Below are 19,066 nucleotides of genomic sequence, written 5' to 3'. Positions count from 1 at the left end.
CCTACCCATTTGTTTATATACAATTTAACTGATGTCGCAAACAAACAAACTAAGAGATAGTTCACATCTGTTTGAGACCTTCACAGCAAGGTTGCATCCAGCACTTTACTAACCCTTTTTATGTTTTGTATAAATTCAACAACAACACTTGAGATATTGGTGTTATCTTGCTCCTGGTCCTGATGGCACATTCCATTGTTCGCTGTCTAGTAACATAACTTATGTACAGTTCATAATTTTCACACTCGTGGATTTTATAATGGTGTGTTTTATTCCAACAAAGAGTTGAATATGTTTCTAAAAAACTTATAATTAAAAACACAACCTTTCGCTACTAATTTTATCATTCGTGAATTATTTTATTATGGCACCCACAGACGTATGCGTGACAGGTGGTTGTGTTACAATAATAACTAGTAGGCAATAAAGTTATGAGAGAATAAAGTAGCAAAACTATTAGTAATTTCATGACTTTTAGTTTTTCTGCATCAAACATGTGTATGCACAACTACTCAGCTCAGTCGAACAATAAAATAATTATGTATGTATATTACAAAGTCACTCTACAGAAAACGTACAAAGAAGTACGAAGCGTCAACAACGTCGAATAACATTCATTTGAGCTAAAAATAGCCAGTGAAATAATATTTTCATCGTTTATTGGGCTGTAACTTTAAATACTCATTGAACAGATGGACTAATTTATTTCAATAAAACTCAGCATACATACTTACGGCGATTTCGTTTCTACAAAAAATGTTGCCTTCTCATCGCCCTCTTCTTAGTGTTTGTGCGTAGAGGGCGTGGAAAATGTTGCATTTTTCGGTAGAAACGAAATCGGCATTAAACTCAGCCAAGAAAATAAAAGATATTAATTTTGTTTTCCCATATAGCGGTACATATTTCAATTACTTAATTCCCTTGATTCAAGCTCAATTCAACTTTTTATACAGGTGGCAATCCTTCCACAAGTAGTTTGAAATAAAGCCTTTTAGAAACCATTTCGACTGATACCCATACTAAAATAAATCATTTCACTTACTAAATAATTTGAATTAAATGTAATGTTAAACAGCAAAAATATTCTAGATATTTAAACTAAAGATTTCTCAATACATTTTCATTTACTAGCCGCAATTAAATATTTGATTTACATAGGTAACTTGTACACAATTTAATTAAATTTGACTTTTCAACGATGTGGCAACCCTTTTAAGATATCTTCAAACTGCAATCTTCTTAAAGCTTTTTTGACATCCATATTGTTCTACATACATATCTCAGTAAGTTAAAGAAAAAATAATTCAACAAATTTTCGTAAAAAATCAGAGCTTTTTAAATATTTGTATTTCCTAGAAATTTTTGGAATACGCAGTTTTATAGTCCACTCAATTTTAGCATAATAAAGTGCAAGTTTTATGTAGCTGGCACTTACCGTTGATTTTTGACAATTTTTATTTGTTGGCAATGTCTGTCATTTCCTTCCATACGAAGAATGTTCGATGATTTTTTTATATTGAGAAAATGAGTACTGATAAAAGATTTTCAAAAATCAACTTTATTGTGCAAAAATTGAGCAGGCTGGAGAACTGCATACTCAAGATAAGTAAAAAGCTCTAAATTTTCACGTACAGGTGGCAGCTGAATTTTATTTTGTTCAGTAGCTTACACTTTTCTAATTAACCTCGAATAGGTTTAAAGGCTGCATGCAACAGCGTGTTATTGTTGCTTCAATTAACAACTACAATTTTGTTTAAAAGAAAAAAACATTTTTTTTATTATATGTCAAAATATTTTACGTTTATAACTTTTCCCTTTGAATGTAAAATAATGTTGCCCTTCGGCGAAGGCCACATTCTGTCTGAAAATAAGAAAGGCACCTAAAGTACGAGCCGTTACTGTGAACGGTCTTAGAAGATCCGTTTAGCTAACTCAATGATGAAAAGCCCTACATAGAAGCTTAGATACTGTTCGACGCCTGCCAGCGTCTTGGATAAGCTGTGGATAGTTTCTGTATTGCGTATAAAAGTTTTTTTTATGAAAAATACAGAATAAAAATCAAAATTATTCGCAGTCTATACAGATTATTATTTGATAGATACAAATTCAAAGCAACGAAAGATAAAAATTCAACTCAATAATTTCCAAACTAAACGAACAACCAAAAAAATGCGACTCTTTCGCCGCACTTAAGCGAATTATAAAACTGCGTTTGGCTTAGTCAAAGCTCTTTGAAACCTTTTACTTTCCATCCGCTACACAAATTAAATTGAAATTCGAAAGAACAATACATAGCAACATACATAGTGTACATTCCACATCAGTACATTCCACGCAGTGCAGACGATTTCAAAATGTTTATTTCCCCTAAAGACTATCGCAGCGCGAACTCTTCGAACTTTGCACACGGGCTCAGCCAACAACAAAACACATCCGCTCTACTTATCGCCCACACCCACACATCAGCATCAGCAGCTGCGACAAATACAAAATCTTCTGCATATTCGCCACAACTAATCCGCTCAGCTGCCGCCATTAGCCTTGAGCTGCTACAACAGACCGTGCATGTGAACGGAAATACGACGACAACCTCCTCCGCACCGCTACTTCCGCCATCAACACCAACAGCACTTTTCACCTATGAGCACAACAATGAAAGTGCGGTCGATGGCAATGATACTTATGTGGTAACGCCGCGCATAAGTTCGGAGATTCCAATATGGCTTATACCCTGCTACAGTGTCATATTCTTCTTTGCCATTGTTGGAAATTTGTTGGTGATATCAACGCTCGCGCAGAATCGTCGTATGCGCACCATAACGAATGTGTTTTTGCTTAATCTCGCCATATCCGACATATTGCTGGGCGTACTCTGCATGCCGGTGACGTTGGTAGGCACGCTGTTGCGCCATTTCATCTTCGGCGAGTTCTTTTGCAAACTCATACAATTCTCGCAAGGTGAGTAAGTAAATGATTGTGACAGGAAATAAATAAATATTTGCGCAGACATACATATATGTACATATGTAGTTGTGTATTTTCAAAAATATGTTTGTACTTAAGTTGTGATGTATTTTCTATATGCAGTGAAAATGTGTCAAGTTCCTAGAAAGTTTACGCTCCCTTTGACGTACAGGAATTTTTCTTCTCCGAAAATTGCCAGCGGCATAAACGAATTCCCTGTCGCGCAAACGGATTTGCAACACTTGGAAGGGGTTGGCATTTTTGATTTATTTTACAGCTGAAAGAAACAAATTCTCATATATGTATGTATACACACATAGGCAAAGCTGTACATATGTATGTATGTAATGAATGTTTGTTTGTGAGTCCCTGGAGCCCGAATGGAAATATTGTAACCATACACTTTCCTCCGTTGTGGTTACAGTTTCTACCCTTCCTCGGAAATCAGATACATTTGTATGTGTCTATTTACATTTCTTGCTCACACCTAATGTCCAATGCAATAAATTAACGAAAGCACAAGTAAAAGAGGTCGCCTTTGCTAGGCAGGGACCACGCTAACTAACCTTAGTTTTTGTTGCTCAGTGATGTGAATAACCGCAATGCCTGGTTACTTTAAGAGACTCCTAAGGCATTCGCCGCAACAAAACTTTTCAAATTGCGTAGCTGCATATTTTTTATCCAAATGGTATGTCACTAAAATGCAAACAAGGCATTGCGTGGTTTGGAGTTTTTTTTTTATTTCTTCATTTTCAAATTTTTACTTTATAATCTTTCATGTGGATTTCTTGCGTTCTATTTAAGTCGTGTTGAAGGAGTTTTAAATTTTAAAGCATACAAATAATTATTTTAGTTATGGCGTGTTGTCCATCTATTGCGCATTATGCATACATTTTTGTGGGTTTTCCGCTGACGATCGAAACAAGGTTTTAGATCAATTATATATCGTTAACCTTCGGATGCTCGAGAAGGTTCCAATCGACCTATCACGTTTTTAACGATGCGGCATTTTAATCCGGCTCGACCTAGCCGCCGCGCCGTGGTCTGAAATGAAAATAAGGGTTCGAAATAGCGTTCAATGCTTAAACGATTTAAGTATTTTCGAGCCCGATTTTAAAATTTGTATTTGTTTGTATTAAATTGTATTGTGCAAAGTAGCATTTTTGAATAAAGGTGCTTCGGACTCTGTCCCTGCTAATAAATGTTACACAACTAAAACTAGTTGAAAACTGTTATAGGCATCCCCTACAAAACTAAAAATAGGTCACAAGAAAAATTTTAAATGTTGTATAAACGCTTTCACTAAAATTAAATTTCTTCATTTTCAGAAAAATTGTAAGAATGTAGTTAACAAAAAATTCCCTAAATAATTTTTTTTATTTTAGGAAAATGCATTATGCACTTTTATAGGCTATTAAATTTTAAAGTAATAAGGCGCAAACTTCAAGTGGTTAAGAAATCGCGTTCATTTGTAATACTTTTGTTTTTTCTGACATTTCGAGCACGCTTCTACATACATATGTGTAGTGCCTAGCATTGTCAGCAAAAAACAATATATATTTCAGACTTTCCTTGTGAAATTTTTTCCGTTTGGGGGAATCTATTAAAATAGTCTCCAATACGATGCCGAGATATCGTTCGTCATAATCATCGGATTGAAGTCATTATCCGCAAGGACCTTCCAAAGATTCTCACTTAAATTACTATTGTTTCTTGCCCAAATATATATATCCACACACATTCTGCAACATTCCACTTAACACAGGATCATACAAATTTTAGTAACACTATTTGAGTAAAAAAAAGCAAAACAATTACACACTTCGTATGCCATCTTAATAAGGAAGGTCCATGGGGTGCTTATCGTACGCTGACCGTGAAAAAAGTTGTCGGGCACGCCTAAAATGCATTATAGTATATACATATGTAGCTGTACTTATATTACTTTTGAACTAAGTATTTATGTAATTTAAAGGGAAAGTTTAATTCAATCCTAAAATTTTTTCTGTGAAAAATAACTTAATAAGGACTTTAATGTCGATCCATTCTGAAGTTTAGTAAGTTCAGCGTTCCACGGAGTCTTCCATTGTCAGCTCAGTGGTAATAGTTCCTGAACTTTTCGTTACCTTGAGGGTCGTTTCATACGTTGATTTTAAATTTTTGAGTAGGAGAAGATCTGGCAAGTATTCTCATTTCAAGAAATAACTCAAACTCAGGAGCTTTCCGACCCTTTAGTATAGCGTCATAACTTACTATCAATCCTATACTATTTTACTTTTAGTTCCTCTAGATTTAACAGGATGTTAACACAAAAACATTTGTCTAAAAATAATTTCAGTCACATGCAGAGACTGCAATACTACTACTAAGACAGCAATCTACTTACCTGTTCTGCTGCTACTACCTGGATTAGGAAACAAATCCATCCCATAATTATTTCAGGATAGCATGTGCACGAAGAGCGTCCAACAACCCCGCGTAAAAGCCCTCACTAGCATTAATAGGCTTCACTTGATTTTCTTCTTAATTAACGCTCTAACCGCCTAAGCGATTTTGGCCGAATTAAGCAAAGCACGCAAGTCGTTAGTCCTCAGTACTTCTTCCGAGTCCACAACAGCACGCCAGTCATTTATCTTCTGTGTCGACAAGTGAAGCCAAGTCCTTCTCGACCTGCTCTTTCCAGCGCAGAGAAGGCCTTACTCTTCCTCTGTTACCAGCAATGCGTCCCGCGTTAAATATTTTCAGAGCAGGAGCGTTTCTGTCTATTCAAACGACAGGGCCAAGCCAGCGGAGCCGCAGAATTTTAATTCGCTTTAGTTAGAGGGTTAAACTATTCCACCAATACTTTAGGCGTCAACTTTTTCTATGACTACCCGAAAAAAACCAATCTCTGTGATTAAAGGGTATTTCCCAAAATATTTCATGAAAAATTATTGTTTTCCGAAAAAAGGAAAATTTTAAGCCTCTGAAAAAAAAATTTAGGCATAACTCGGTAAAAGTTCTTAAGTTGCTGTTCCCGTGAGTATGCAAACCCTTCGACCATTCGAAATTGTTGTTATTATTTTGTCTATAACGATTAATTCACAAACATATATGCCTGGTTTTTCTTGGAATCTTTGATATACTTTATTATAATATGAATGCTTTGTTTAACAATTTACCTTATCTAGGCTTACTTTTGGGCTGTTACCTTTTCGGCGATTCTTACCATGATTTTTTTTTTTGTTTTTTTTTATTAAGAATTAAAAATTTGTGAGGTGTCCAAACAAAAAATTTTGGCATCAAAATACTTTCAGAATACCATTGAGCATTTTTTTCTCTATATTTTCGCTGTTGTACTTTTATCTCTATTTCACATCTATCTGCATTGCGCTTTTTCCTATTTACTTAAAATAAATAAGACCTTGCCTGGCCATAAATTTCGAGTGCATTTATTATCCAGTATTTATATGTTTAATGCGGCGCTAAGATTATAAATTTGGCTTTTGTGCTTATCGTAAAGTGAATTTCTTCTTTCTCGCTGGTCTCATTATACAATAAAAAAAAAAGAATTTTTGTTTGTTTTCCTTCGAAAATCTGTTGGGAATAATCATACAGATTTTTACTTTCTTTAAGATTTATATATGGGGTTAGGGGCTGTGACATAGTCAAATAAAATTTCCATGCAATTCTTTTTGAAATGATTCGTTAGCTTTTTGTAGTTAGGAGGAATTGTTAATTCAAAGCGAACTAAGTGTGGCAAAAGCAAAGAGTATCACATTGTATTTTTCTTCTCCATATGCACAACTTTGCAGTTTAAAACTCTTCAAAGCTGAAGCGGTTATTCAGCTAATTAATTATGTGTCTGTTTAAGTTTCGTATACTTTTTTTTTAAATTAATCAAATTAAGTTGAAATTATGTTAAGTTGTTATTTTGTTGCGTAAATTTCAATTTTTAGCCCAATAACACCTGCTTCAATGCATTAATGGGAAGTGAGACTTTATGTTTTAATTCAAAGGAAATCTCAAACGGAAATGGTGCAACGGAAATGGTTGGGGCTGAAACAAGTGCTTCTTGTGTGCATGCACGTGGTATTAATTTAACAAACACTTGCTAATAAAAGGTTAAAGATTAACACTTAGAAAAAGGCCAATACAAGAATGAAAGTAAAGGTGACTACGTACATAGATAAAGAAAAGGATAACGGCAAAGATAAACAAGTAAGAGCAGCGCTGTCTTCGGCTATGCCGAAGGCTTCATACCTTTCATGAACATCTGAAAACTTTACTATAACAGATTACTGCATTTGAAAAAATTTATATATTCACAGCACACATAGATAGAGGAGTTACATATATAAAAAATCTTATCTAAACAATCGGAGGTATGGAAGATATACCTTATATAGCTCCAATCTAAGTGATTTTCTCTGCTGTGTGATCGGTATGTAAACCGGTAACACAATTTAATGGGTTTAGCTTCCTACATAAAGGAGATATATCGCAAAAACTGGTATAGGAACAATCAGTGGTATACGAGATAAGGCTTATACAACATAGATTTTGACAATTTTCTCAGTAGACTTTGTTTCATTATTTATACAATAGCTTACGAAATTTATCGGTTTTAGCTGTCCAAATAAATAAGTTTTGCATTGAAACCCCATATCTGAACAATCAGTTATATGGAGGCAATATATAAGTTACATTGACCCGATCTTTGTTAATTTTACTGTAGACTGTATGTCGATAATGAGTGAAAGTAGTGCGAAATATCATGTTTCTAGCTGCATATATTTAGAAATTATAACAAAGATTCTCATATCTGAACAATCAGTTGTATGGGAGCTACATATATGTAAAAAAGACCCGATCTTTGTTATTTTCACTGTAAGAATTCTGTTGATAATCGTTGGAAGTATTGCAATATTTCATGCTCCTAGCTGCATAAATCGAGGAGTCATAACGAAAATTCTCATAACTGAACAATCAGTTGAATGGGAGATATATGTTATAGTGACCCGATCTTTGTTATTTCAACTGTAAATATTCTGTTAATAATGAGTAAAAACGGTGAGAATTTTCATGTTACTAGCTACTTAAATGGAGGAGTTATAACGAAAAATCTTATATCTGAACAATCAGTAGTACGGGAGCTATAGGTTATAGTGACGCGATCTTTGTAATTTTCCCTCTAAGTTCTCTGTTAATAATGGGTGGAAGTATTGCAAAATTTCATGTTCTTAGCTGCATAAAAGGAGAAGTTATAACGAAAAATCTCATATCTGAACAATCAGTTGTATGGGAGCTATATGTTATAGTGGTCCGATTCTTCCGGTTCCGACAAATGATTAATACATTATAAAAATACACCCACCTACCAAATTTCATCCGGCTATCTCGAAAACTGAGAGCCTAGATTGCATACAAACAGACGGACAGACAGACTGACAGACAGACGGACAGACGGACAGACGGACATGGCTAAATCGACTCAGCTCGACATTCTGATCATTTAAGTATTCATTTTAATGGGTCTATCTCTTCTTGTTCTGGTACTTACAAACATCGGACCAAAGTTATAATACCATTTCATGCTCACGAAAGGTATAAAAAACAAAGATGCGTAAAGATGAAGGCAAAAATGAAGATCAAAGTAAATTTAAACAAGATGAAGATTGAGGAAGAAAGATTAAAATAAAGGTAATTATAGAGAAAAGGAAATATAGATGGATACAAAGAGACTTAATCTGTGAACTATTTTGGGATTTTACAGATTTTCAGGATTCTCGGAACTTATCGATATAATAATCGATTTTTTATTGTTTTTGTTATCGAAATTTTTACCGATTTGTTTACCGAAATTTTTATCTATATTGCTATCGATTTTACTATCGATATCTTCGAAACTTATCGATATAATAATCGATATTTTTATCGAATTTGTTATTAATTTTGTAATCGATATTTTTTAACCATTTTTTTATCGATATTTTTATCGATATTGTTACTGGTTTTGTTATCGATATTGTTATAGATCTTTTTATCTATATTTATCGCTTATATATGGATTTTTATTGATTATTTATCGATTATTTATCGATTTTGTTATCGATTATTAGTCGATTTTGTTATCGATACTTTTATCGATTTTCTAAGCAATTTTTGTTATCGATATTTTTATCGATTTTCTAATTGACTATATTTCCTTTAAGAGATAAGTCTCGTGAGCGAAGTACACTTTTTGTTTTGCGTGTCAATTCAAAAAGTTGTAACTAACTAAAAATCCTAAAATTCACTTTTGATTGATAATGATGCATTTCATCGAATTATATGTCACCACATCGTTTTATGACATAAAACATTTTAGTTAGTTATGGCTTTTCTGCGTTTCTGTGACGATGTTAGATGCGCCCTTTCCATACTATAGTCACGATACAATAACATAACAGTATTTTTTAACGTTTGCTGTCAATAAGCCAGCATTGCTTATAATTTCCATGAATAAGTGCAATTATGTGTATGAATTTACTTTTAGCGATGGCAGCTAGTATCTTCAGAAAAAATTTTTTTGCAGGCAATATAAAATCTTCGACTGTACGCCATAAAAAAAGCTTATAGTCAGCTTAAACCATCTACCGTTCAAAAGTCCTTCCATTTGAGCTCAACCAAGCACTTAGTAAAATGTGCGAAGTGCCACTTTTTTTTTAATAGGAAAATTATGGCAGATAAATGCTGATAATTTATATTCCTCTTAGCGCTTCAATTTTACGTAAATAGTAAGCGCAACTACGAATGCCAACGAAAGTAGTCGGTTAGGTTAAGGTAGCTTCTACTGCGCAAGAAAAGCAAAAAGGCACAATTAGGCGAGAAAAGTCCCGTTGTGATACTACTGACGAAAAGGCTCTTAATCTGCTTCATTCTCTTCGAATTTTAAACACCGATTGAGCTTTATCTATATACGTAATCTATAAAATAAGTACGTTGGTTGGATATACTAACCTTTTACCAAGTGCTACCAGAAGGCATAGAGAGCTGGAGAGCTTCCGACTCATCGGCTCTTGGCCAGATGTACCCTGTAGTCTGGTAGGTTTTTTCCGGGTCCCAATAGGTATTTATGTCCTCGATGATGGTATGACAAGTTCTTTCCTGCGCGAATATTTCTGTTTCATTTATTGCCAGCTAGGTGGTCATTGAGTTATCATGCGTTCACCGACTCATACGATGGTTAAGGAGCACCTCGCTACCAGCTGATTGAGAAATCCTCTGAACTCAGTAGCTAGCTCTGAAAAACCGGAGGCTATTAGCTACAATGTGGCCTCCTTCATAGCGATTAATTTGGGCTGAAAACGCGACTGTGGCCATGTTAGCGAAAGCTGTGTAGAAACCCGTCGAGCAACTGTCCATATATTTGCCACCTTCCCATTTGTTTCTCTCTGGGATTCCTATGGAGAATATTTTGTGTACACAGAAGAGGCGATAAGTGAATTCTTTCGTATTTATTCGAGTTCTCTCCGCGGTTGGAACGCATTTAACCTGACATCATTCCTACTAATCAGCAAATTCCGTTCCGTTGTAGCCGTTCTATTTTACAACATGGACATAGTTGAGCGCATAAAAATACAATGAAAAGATCATTAGGCTTGGCACCTTTGCATGAACAACGAAAGCAGGGGCACCCACGAACAAAATGGAAGGACCAAGTGCAGAAGGACCTGTCCGCACTCGAGACGAACAACTGTGGCAAATTCGCAAATGAATGTGACAATTGTCCAAGTTTTTTGTCTCGACTTTGAGGAGGGACGTAGGATATCGGTAAAATTCAGATGTTTAGATCTCGTAAAATTTCAGGCTGCAGAGAGTTGAATATCAGTACCTTTTAACAATCTTCAGACTACATTCGGTGCATTCATGGTTAGAAATTACTAGAGGACTTGAATTTAAAGTTGCTCTCTCAATTCTTGCTGAGCTAACTAAGCTGAAGACTAACTAAGAGAATACCAGGTATCTCGACCTTGCAAAAGCTCTTCAGTATCTGCAATATCCTTTCCACCTTATTCCCATAACAAGCTTAGCAAGCGAAGTACTATAATTTATATTTAAGTCACGATATTATCATCAACGAGCTTACATACATATGTGCATTACCAAGAAATAAATATTCATTTACATTCACTTAACTTATTTTGTTACTAGACACAAATCATTCGGTTATGAGGTCGTTACATACTTTATTGCTGCTTGAATCAAAGAAATGTTTTACATGTTTGTTTACGGATAATCTTCTTATACTTACAGCCATATTATATACACGTGTATGATTTGTTTTTCTCTACTTTCATATTCTATTGCCAAGCAGCTGCCTCTGTGGCCGTCTCATCTTGGACTTTAGTTGCAATTTCTTGTGAACGTTATTATGCAATTTGCCATCCGTTACGCTCAAGGACATGGCAAACGATTAATCATGCTTATCGTATTATTGGATTCATTTGGTTCGGCAGCATTATTTGCATGACTCCGATTGCAGTTTTCAGTCAATTGATGCCAACAAGTCGGCAAGGTGGGTGCATACAATGAATGTTTTCATAAGTATTTATGCATGAAATTTTATTCAATTTGTATAGTTTGTGTGTGTAAATTAGCAGCCAAGTAAAGTAAAACTACGTTGCTAATTTTTCGTTCTGACATTATGATTTTTTTTCAAGTCACTTTGGAATTTCCAAATCCAGAAATTTGTTTATAAATTTGATACAGTATAATGTACTCACAGAATAAAAATATGGCTACCAAATGAATTGAAAATTCTGTAGAATTTAATAAAATAACATTTTTTGGCGAACAAGGTCTAATAGGTATTGAAAATGTCCTTTTAAAATTTTACCTTTTAATATCCATGAAAATTACAACATTGGGCTATTTTTTTAAAGGTCTGTCTTTATTAACGTAGGATAAAAAAATTATTTTGAGGGTCATTTTCAATACATATTCGCCTTCGTGCACTTAACACATTTTTTTCAATTTTACAGAATTTTCTCTTTCATTTGGTACCCATACTGTCACTCCATATTGCACTGCATTTTTAAAATAACTTTGTGAGTTAATTATAATTAATTATAATTTAAAAGGCTTTAAAATCCCCCTACGTCAAAAAGGAATACAAATTACGCAAGTTTACTTTACACTGGTGGCAGAGATAATAACTCGCCTTATTTTGACTAGTTTTGGCCATATGTCTTTGGTTTATTTAATGTTTCGTATTTTTTTATAAAAGTTATACCCATGATAAAAATATAGCAAGGTAGAACCGTTCTCTCAATTTGTCACATTTGCCAACATTTTAAAATCATATAAAAGTGAAAAGAAAAAAATGAAATTGTTCGAAATTGTTGTTGCTTGAGATTGAAAATGAAAATGTGTGTGTGAGTTTGTGAGTAAATTTAAAAATTAAATTGTTTGGAAACGTTAAGAATTTGAAAAACTCCTCTCAGCGGTTCTACCTTACTATATTTTTATCATGGTTATACCTACAATAAACACCATATAAATCCACATTAGAAACTTTGTACAAAAATTATAAAAATTCAAAAAATTTGCTAATTCAAACTTGTTATTGAAAATTTACAAAAAATTAACGATATTTCACTTTATTACACTAAAAGTCACATGAAGGTATTTTGGTTGCCTTCTGAGATCTATATTTAATTTCAAGATATAAATCTCCTTCACTCAGATTTATATTTTATTTGATTAAATAAATTTCCTTCACCTGGTTGCTTGTTTCGGTTACTAAGTGAAGAATATTATTGGTCGCATCTAAATGGAACTGCCTACTGCCATTCAAAAAAAATACGTTTAATTTTGTTATTTGCAGCATTAAAGAAAATTAAAGTAGAAAAGTAAAAATAATATATTACATATATCTCGATAATAACATGATAATTTATTTGTTTTTTTTTCCAATTTCGGTTTACATAAATGCATGATAAAAACATAGCAAGGTCAATTTGTCGGCCATGATTTTTTTTTTGAAGTATTCCAGCATTTTAAAATCATATAAAATTGAAAATAAGAAATTGAAATGGTTCGAAATTATTGTTGCTTGAGATTGAAAATGAAAATGAGTGTGTGAGTTTGTGAGTAAATTTAAAAATTAAAATGTTTGGAAACGTCAAGAATTTTAAAAGTAACTCTCAGCGGTTCTACCTTACTATATTTTTATCATGCATAAATTTACAAGCATTGTTAAAAAGGTTGTGATTAATCTCAGCCTGTTATTGTATTTCTCCTTCGATAAGTGTTACTATGGGAGAATTTCGACTTTGGCATCACCTCGTGTCTCAGAAATCACTGTTACTTCGTATCTCGTAAAATTTATTTAAAGTGGGCTAATTAAAAATTACTTAATCTTTAATATTCAGTACCAAAAAAAGTTACTCTTAGAGAGTGTTCTTCGCGAATGTTTCGAGATACAAGGTTTTGCCAAAGTACCGTCGATTTGAATTAGTTAATAGTTATCTTCCAGCTCTGTATAATGTTTGTTGTATAACTAGCTAGACTTTTATAAAAAAAAAAAAACTTTAGCATTAAATATAGCAAAAACTGGTCGAAATAAGGCGAGTCTATTATATCTGCCCCCAGTCTACTTGGCCTCTGATTTCATGAGTATATTATTATTTTCGTTTTTTGTCGCACAGTTTAATCATATAGCGCTCCCTAGCCGGTAGTATTAGGAAAAAGGGAGAGGCGCACTTATTTAAATCTTTCGAAGCTATAGGCCTTACGTTTTTTTACTCCTTTATTAATCCGCTGAGTGACCCGTGTGGTTTGTTTTGAAGCGGAGAACTTTGCACTATAGATTTGCACTGACGCGATTCTGCTGATTTCTTTTAGCTGCATACTATGGCCTGAAAGTTTATTCTCTTATATTTGATTTCGTTCATTTTTCGAGCATAGATTCTCGACTGCTTTCGAATGGCAGCGCTATCAGAATAACTCCCAATACAGCTTTCAAAGAGAAAGTTTTCTTCGTTATTTCCTGCCACAAAACATTTAATTGGAAGCGCTTCTCAGTTTTGCAACTGAGCGGTTGCTGATATTTAATATTAAGTTCCATTCGTATTTGTCCGCAGGCATGACTTTAATATCAAATACTATTTGGACATACAATGAAATGTCATACTAAAATTAAGAATTTAATAAATTTAATTTGGCAATTCTTATAGCAGAATCAGTTTATCAGTAAAGGACTTCCAAATACAATCGGGCGGTTGTCTTAAACATAAGCAAGGGCAAAAGTAGAAACTAAGCAAATATTTCACAAAAAATATTGAAAATTCTGTCTAACTTTACACGCCCAATGCTTTTTCCCAGTTTTACAAAATAAATTACTTCCGTACCTAAATTCGCGCAATTTAATCTGCTTTATTTACACTCAACCAAACAGCACAAATTTGCGGCGTGCAAATTCAGCACCAAATAAACCTTTATAACCGCAATTCGGCGACTGATATGGTCAATATAAATTGTTATTTGCGGTTGCTATTCAAATATCAACACGCCGCGCGTTCCATTCAAATAGCTTGCAAACAAATAAAATTAGTTTCTGTGTATTCCAGTGCTGTTGGCTAAGTAAATACTACAACAAAATCCAAAAAGCAAACGAATTACGCAAAGCGTTTCAGTGACAGTTGAAATGGCTTTTTCTCTGTTCTAATATTTGCGCTTGTTTGTGTGTAAGTTTATTTGCTTGCTTTCGGTTGCTTTGAGGGCCTTAAGCTACAAGTGCTGGTCTTATCTCTTACTTAAATAATACTTAGAGCTTTTATGGCATTAAGTTGCAGACTAAATAAATTTCATTTAAACTTACGCTCATTTCTTTATGAAATAATAAAACGCAAAATGTCGCCATTTACATTATTTTAATACGCATGCACATTGACGAAGTTGTATTAAATCTTTTGCTAATTTTTTTTTTTTTGTTTTTTTTTGTACTTTTCTTTCTCTGACAGGTTTACGCAAATGTCGCGAACAATGGCCCGAGGACACCATTGCGTATGAGCGCTCTTACAACATTTTCTTAGACTTGGTGTTGCTGGTGCTGCCGCTGCTCATACTGTGCGCCGCTTACATACTGATTACACGCACCCTGTATGTGGGTATGCGTGCAGAACGTGCTCTAATCTTTGGCGGCTATGCCACGGGCGGCGGCGGCGGCGACACACCAGTCAAACAACACGACAGTAGTCCATTAGAGGCAATTGCTACAGTGACTAAGAGCTCGACGGCCCCAACAGCCGCCACACTTCAGCCATCCATGCTGAGAGGTTTTAATTTGAAGATGTCACTTCGCTGTCATCGGAGACAAGCCAGTGTTAGGAGTGCGAGGAGCGAAGAAAGCGCAAGTGAAACACAAAATGATATTGGGTATCATCAACAGTCACAGCAGCAGCAGCAGCTGCAGCAACAACGACGGCAACCGCAACAGCAACAGCAACAGCCGTTGAAGTATTACGGTGAGTAAAATTTGGTAAATTACTTTTTGGTGTAGTCGTACATACATATAAAATCATGTAAAATTTTAAGGCGAATGTCAAACCACCAAATTTCGGTGGTATTCAAATGTCAGTGGCGGTATTTCGCTCATTTGCCTAATTAAAATTGATTAACAACTTTTCGCAAAATGTGGAAGATTTATAAATGATGTTAGGTGTAGTAACATGTATGACATGAAAATTAATTTTATAACAAATTTTGTTGGATCGAACTGTGATTACGAAATGAAGTTTCACAATGTTACCATGTTCAGCATCGCGGGATTTAGAAATAAAACAGTGAGAATCAGCGCTACTTTACTTGAGTATGTCGATATTGATACAAAGTATGTTTTTTTAACAAAAGCATAAAATTTTAGTTTGCTCTTGATTTTTATAATTTTTGACTAAGAAATGCCGGTTACATTAAGGGTCTTACCTTGCGAGGCACATATAAATTAAAAGGTTTTTCTGATATCTTTTCGGCCAGAAAATAGCCGGTTATTTCTTAATTTTTTGGACCGAAATGTTGCGAAAAGTTCCGAAAGCTCCCTAAAAAAGTATACACAGACGGCAGTACTGATCTGGACCCACTGGCTTATTCGGAATCTTCTCGAGAACTAACTGAGTTCTCAAAACGGTCAGCTTTTGTCTATTGTGAATGAAAAATAAAGGAATTTGACTGAAAAGTGAACGAGGCAACCGAATTTGATACTACAGCTCATTTGTGCCCATTCCGAGCAATTTTTAAAGCCCGTAGTCATACAGAGAATGGTTTTAACGGGTAAAATACTTAAAGTTGTATAGTAATCACCATTTTAACTTTTTCATAGTCAACTTAAAATGCATTTTAGAGCAAAAGCAGAGTTTTAATATTAAAATGAGCAGAACGTGATGTTTGAATGGTAAAAGAAGCTTCTAAATTTTATTTTGCTGTTGAAGTAGAGAACGCAGTAGCACCCAGGTTCGTTCCCTACTTCAAGCGATTTCAAACATTATTCTTTAATTTTATTATTATATTTTAATATAATAACTCTTTTATTTTATTTTACTTAGTCTTATTTTTTATCTTTTTTTTTGTTAGTGGTATTTCACATAATTATTTCAAGTTAATCAAACGTTTTGGAGTTTAATTTTAAATAAGAAGGTCACCCACGACTTCCCGGCTTGCCAAATCTGCAATCTTGTAGCGGACACAAGGTGAACTAGTTAAATAACTCATATTTCTTTATATTGCCGATTAAATTTTTTCTCTTCATATGGTTAGGTCGGTTCTCTCTCATCTTAACAAAAAGCTGTTTCTAAGAATTCTACTTAACTTAAAAATCTATTCTAAACTTAAAAGTCTTAAAAATATATTCTTAACTTAAAAGTTTATTTTAACAAGAATGAGTTTTAACTTACGACTATAACTATGGACCTATATTTTTTTACATAGTCTTGGGTTTTATTTTTGTATTTATATATTTAGTTTTGCTTTTTTTTACTATTTTATATATTTTACGTGGTTTTGCTTTATGTTATCTCACATAAGTATTTCAAGTTAAGTTAATTAAATTTTTTTTATTCAATACCCACAACATCATAGCCACAACAAATATAATTAAGTACAAACAAATAATAGTGATAATTTAGGGAAATAAAAAATTATAGAACGATTTCCCTGTCAAGGGATTGTCGTCCGTCCATATACAATTTTGCTTAGATCACTTGTGTCGCTAGTCCGTATTAACGCAGTCATCTATCTATGCCATAAGATAAAAAAAATCCCAAAATATCGCCGTCTGTCAGGGCAAATTTTGCTCAGATTGACTGCGTCGGTGATTCTATTAATCGCAAAAAACGAACACGAATATTCACAAAAATTCCATAAATTCCTCTAAAATCCCCTAAGTTCCCGAGAAAGTCATTAAAAATTAAACACGATAAGTCTTTATAGACCAAAAAGCAAAAAGGGTGAGCCAACTAGAAAAAAATTCTAAATATCCCCAAAAAAATAACAAAAAGAATGCCGAGGCCCTCGATAAAATACCGAAATTTATAGGAAAGGGCCTGAACAAATAATGGAAGACATCTTGAAATAATACACGAAGAATCCTGGAAAGGTGCTGCAGACCAAAAATGTCCTGAAAAATTCCGAAAAATAGCGGAACTTCCGAAAACTTTAACAAGAAGAGCCCCCAAAATCTCCGAAAGAATCAGTTAATAATAAGTAAAATAAAACAAAACTAATACCAAAAAGTTTAAAAAAAATATTCTGGTCCCAAAAAAAAATTCTAATAAAAATTTTGAGAAAATTTTCGATACCGATTTGAAACGTTTCTGTTATCAATGCCTAAAAATTTGAAAGCTTAACACAAGTCAGAACATAGATTACTATTTGCAATTTTAAGCGATTTAAAAAAAAAGAATAGGAATGTTTTTTATTTTTCTTTTTATGTAGTTTTTTATCGGAAAAGTGATACCTAAAGGGTAGTCCCGTACTAATTTAGTTTAGATACGAGATTAATGGTATTCCAAAATTTTTATATGAGAACTGAAGTCGGCCGTGTTTTTTGTTTAAAAATTACTTGTATTTTTAAAGGCACAAAACAGAAAAAATTGCACATATTTGTAAACGAAATAAAGTCGGATCATGGAAATGGATTACTTGACGCAAGAACACCAAAAATAGATATGCACGTGCTTAGAACTGCTTTAAAATGTCCATTCCATATTGTCTTCAGGTTAAAAAAAAAAAATTTGAATCTTATTTTTGAGGGTCATTTTAAAGGTGGAGGTAATTTTTGGCCCAACTAGACTGTTTTTTCTGAACTTTCAGTCTCTAATAATTTAAGATTTATTTCGCTATCCGTTTGCGTTCCCGAGATATTAAATGCGACGATAATACGACCCATGGTGACTTACTTATGCAGCATAAACCCAAATAACGAATTTTGTGCAATATTAAAAAAAAAATATATCAACAAACTTTCGTTAAAGTTTCAAGCTTTTTAATAAGATTTCTTCGAGCAGTTTTGCAGTTTATTCAATTTTAATATAACAAGTTTAGTGGGTATAATGCCTACTTCAGTTTTTATTAAGTTGTACCAGAATGCCTTGCTACCATTCTCTTGTTGATTGTTTTCCTGTTGAATACTAGTAAAAACGACTTGGATACTCTAGGTATCGGTAGCCTTTAATCAGGTTGCTTATTGTTTCTGCTCAACACAACACTCTTAGTTTACGGATGCTAAGGACGTGCCGTGCATTCAAAAAAAATTCCCCTCCCCAATACTGCCGACTTTAATTTAGCTTGTTTTGCAAATGCAAATGAAACTTGCTACGCAACAAATTTTTACGCACGTACTTATATACATATACACATACATACTCATACGTATTCCTCAGTGAACATACATTCGTGCAACAGAAATAGCATAAAGGCATTTTATTTCACCTTCACATCAAATCTGCCTAAAAATGTGGCAAGCCGACTGGCAACATAGTTATTTATGCATTATTTTCCAAAACAATGTTTTCTTTCCGCTGGATAATCGTAAACAAAAGCCGAAATTCACACCGACAATAGGGCGTACCATTCTTCCGCGAGG

General features: G+C 33.9%; 1 protein-coding gene across 1 annotated transcript in view; it reads left to right on the top strand.

The window, feature by feature from the left end:
* The window catches only part of LOC118734446, a 77,831-nt gene that overhangs the window by 3,206 nt on the left and 55,559 nt on the right, over nt 1-19,066 (top strand). Inside the window, exons 2-4 of the mRNA XM_036464166.1 lie at nt 2,099-2,958; nt 11,303-11,503; nt 14,952-15,455. Of these exons, the coding sequence (XP_036320059.1) occupies nt 2,355-2,958; nt 11,303-11,503; nt 14,952-15,455 (1,309 nt within the window). The 5' untranslated portion in view covers nt 2,099-2,354. The remainder of the gene's footprint in view (nt 1-2,098; nt 2,959-11,302; nt 11,504-14,951; nt 15,456-19,066) is intronic.

The sequence above is a fragment of the Rhagoletis pomonella genome, unplaced genomic scaffold (assembly GCF_013731165.1).
Source record: "Rhagoletis pomonella isolate Grant_MI unplaced genomic scaffold, Rhpom_1.0 Rhpom_scaffold_00002, whole genome shotgun sequence".
NCBI classification, from domain to species: Eukaryota; Metazoa; Arthropoda; class Insecta; order Diptera; family Tephritidae; genus Rhagoletis; species Rhagoletis pomonella.
Note: the sequence above shows the minus strand (reverse complement) of the source record. Positions and strands in the feature narration are given on the sequence as shown.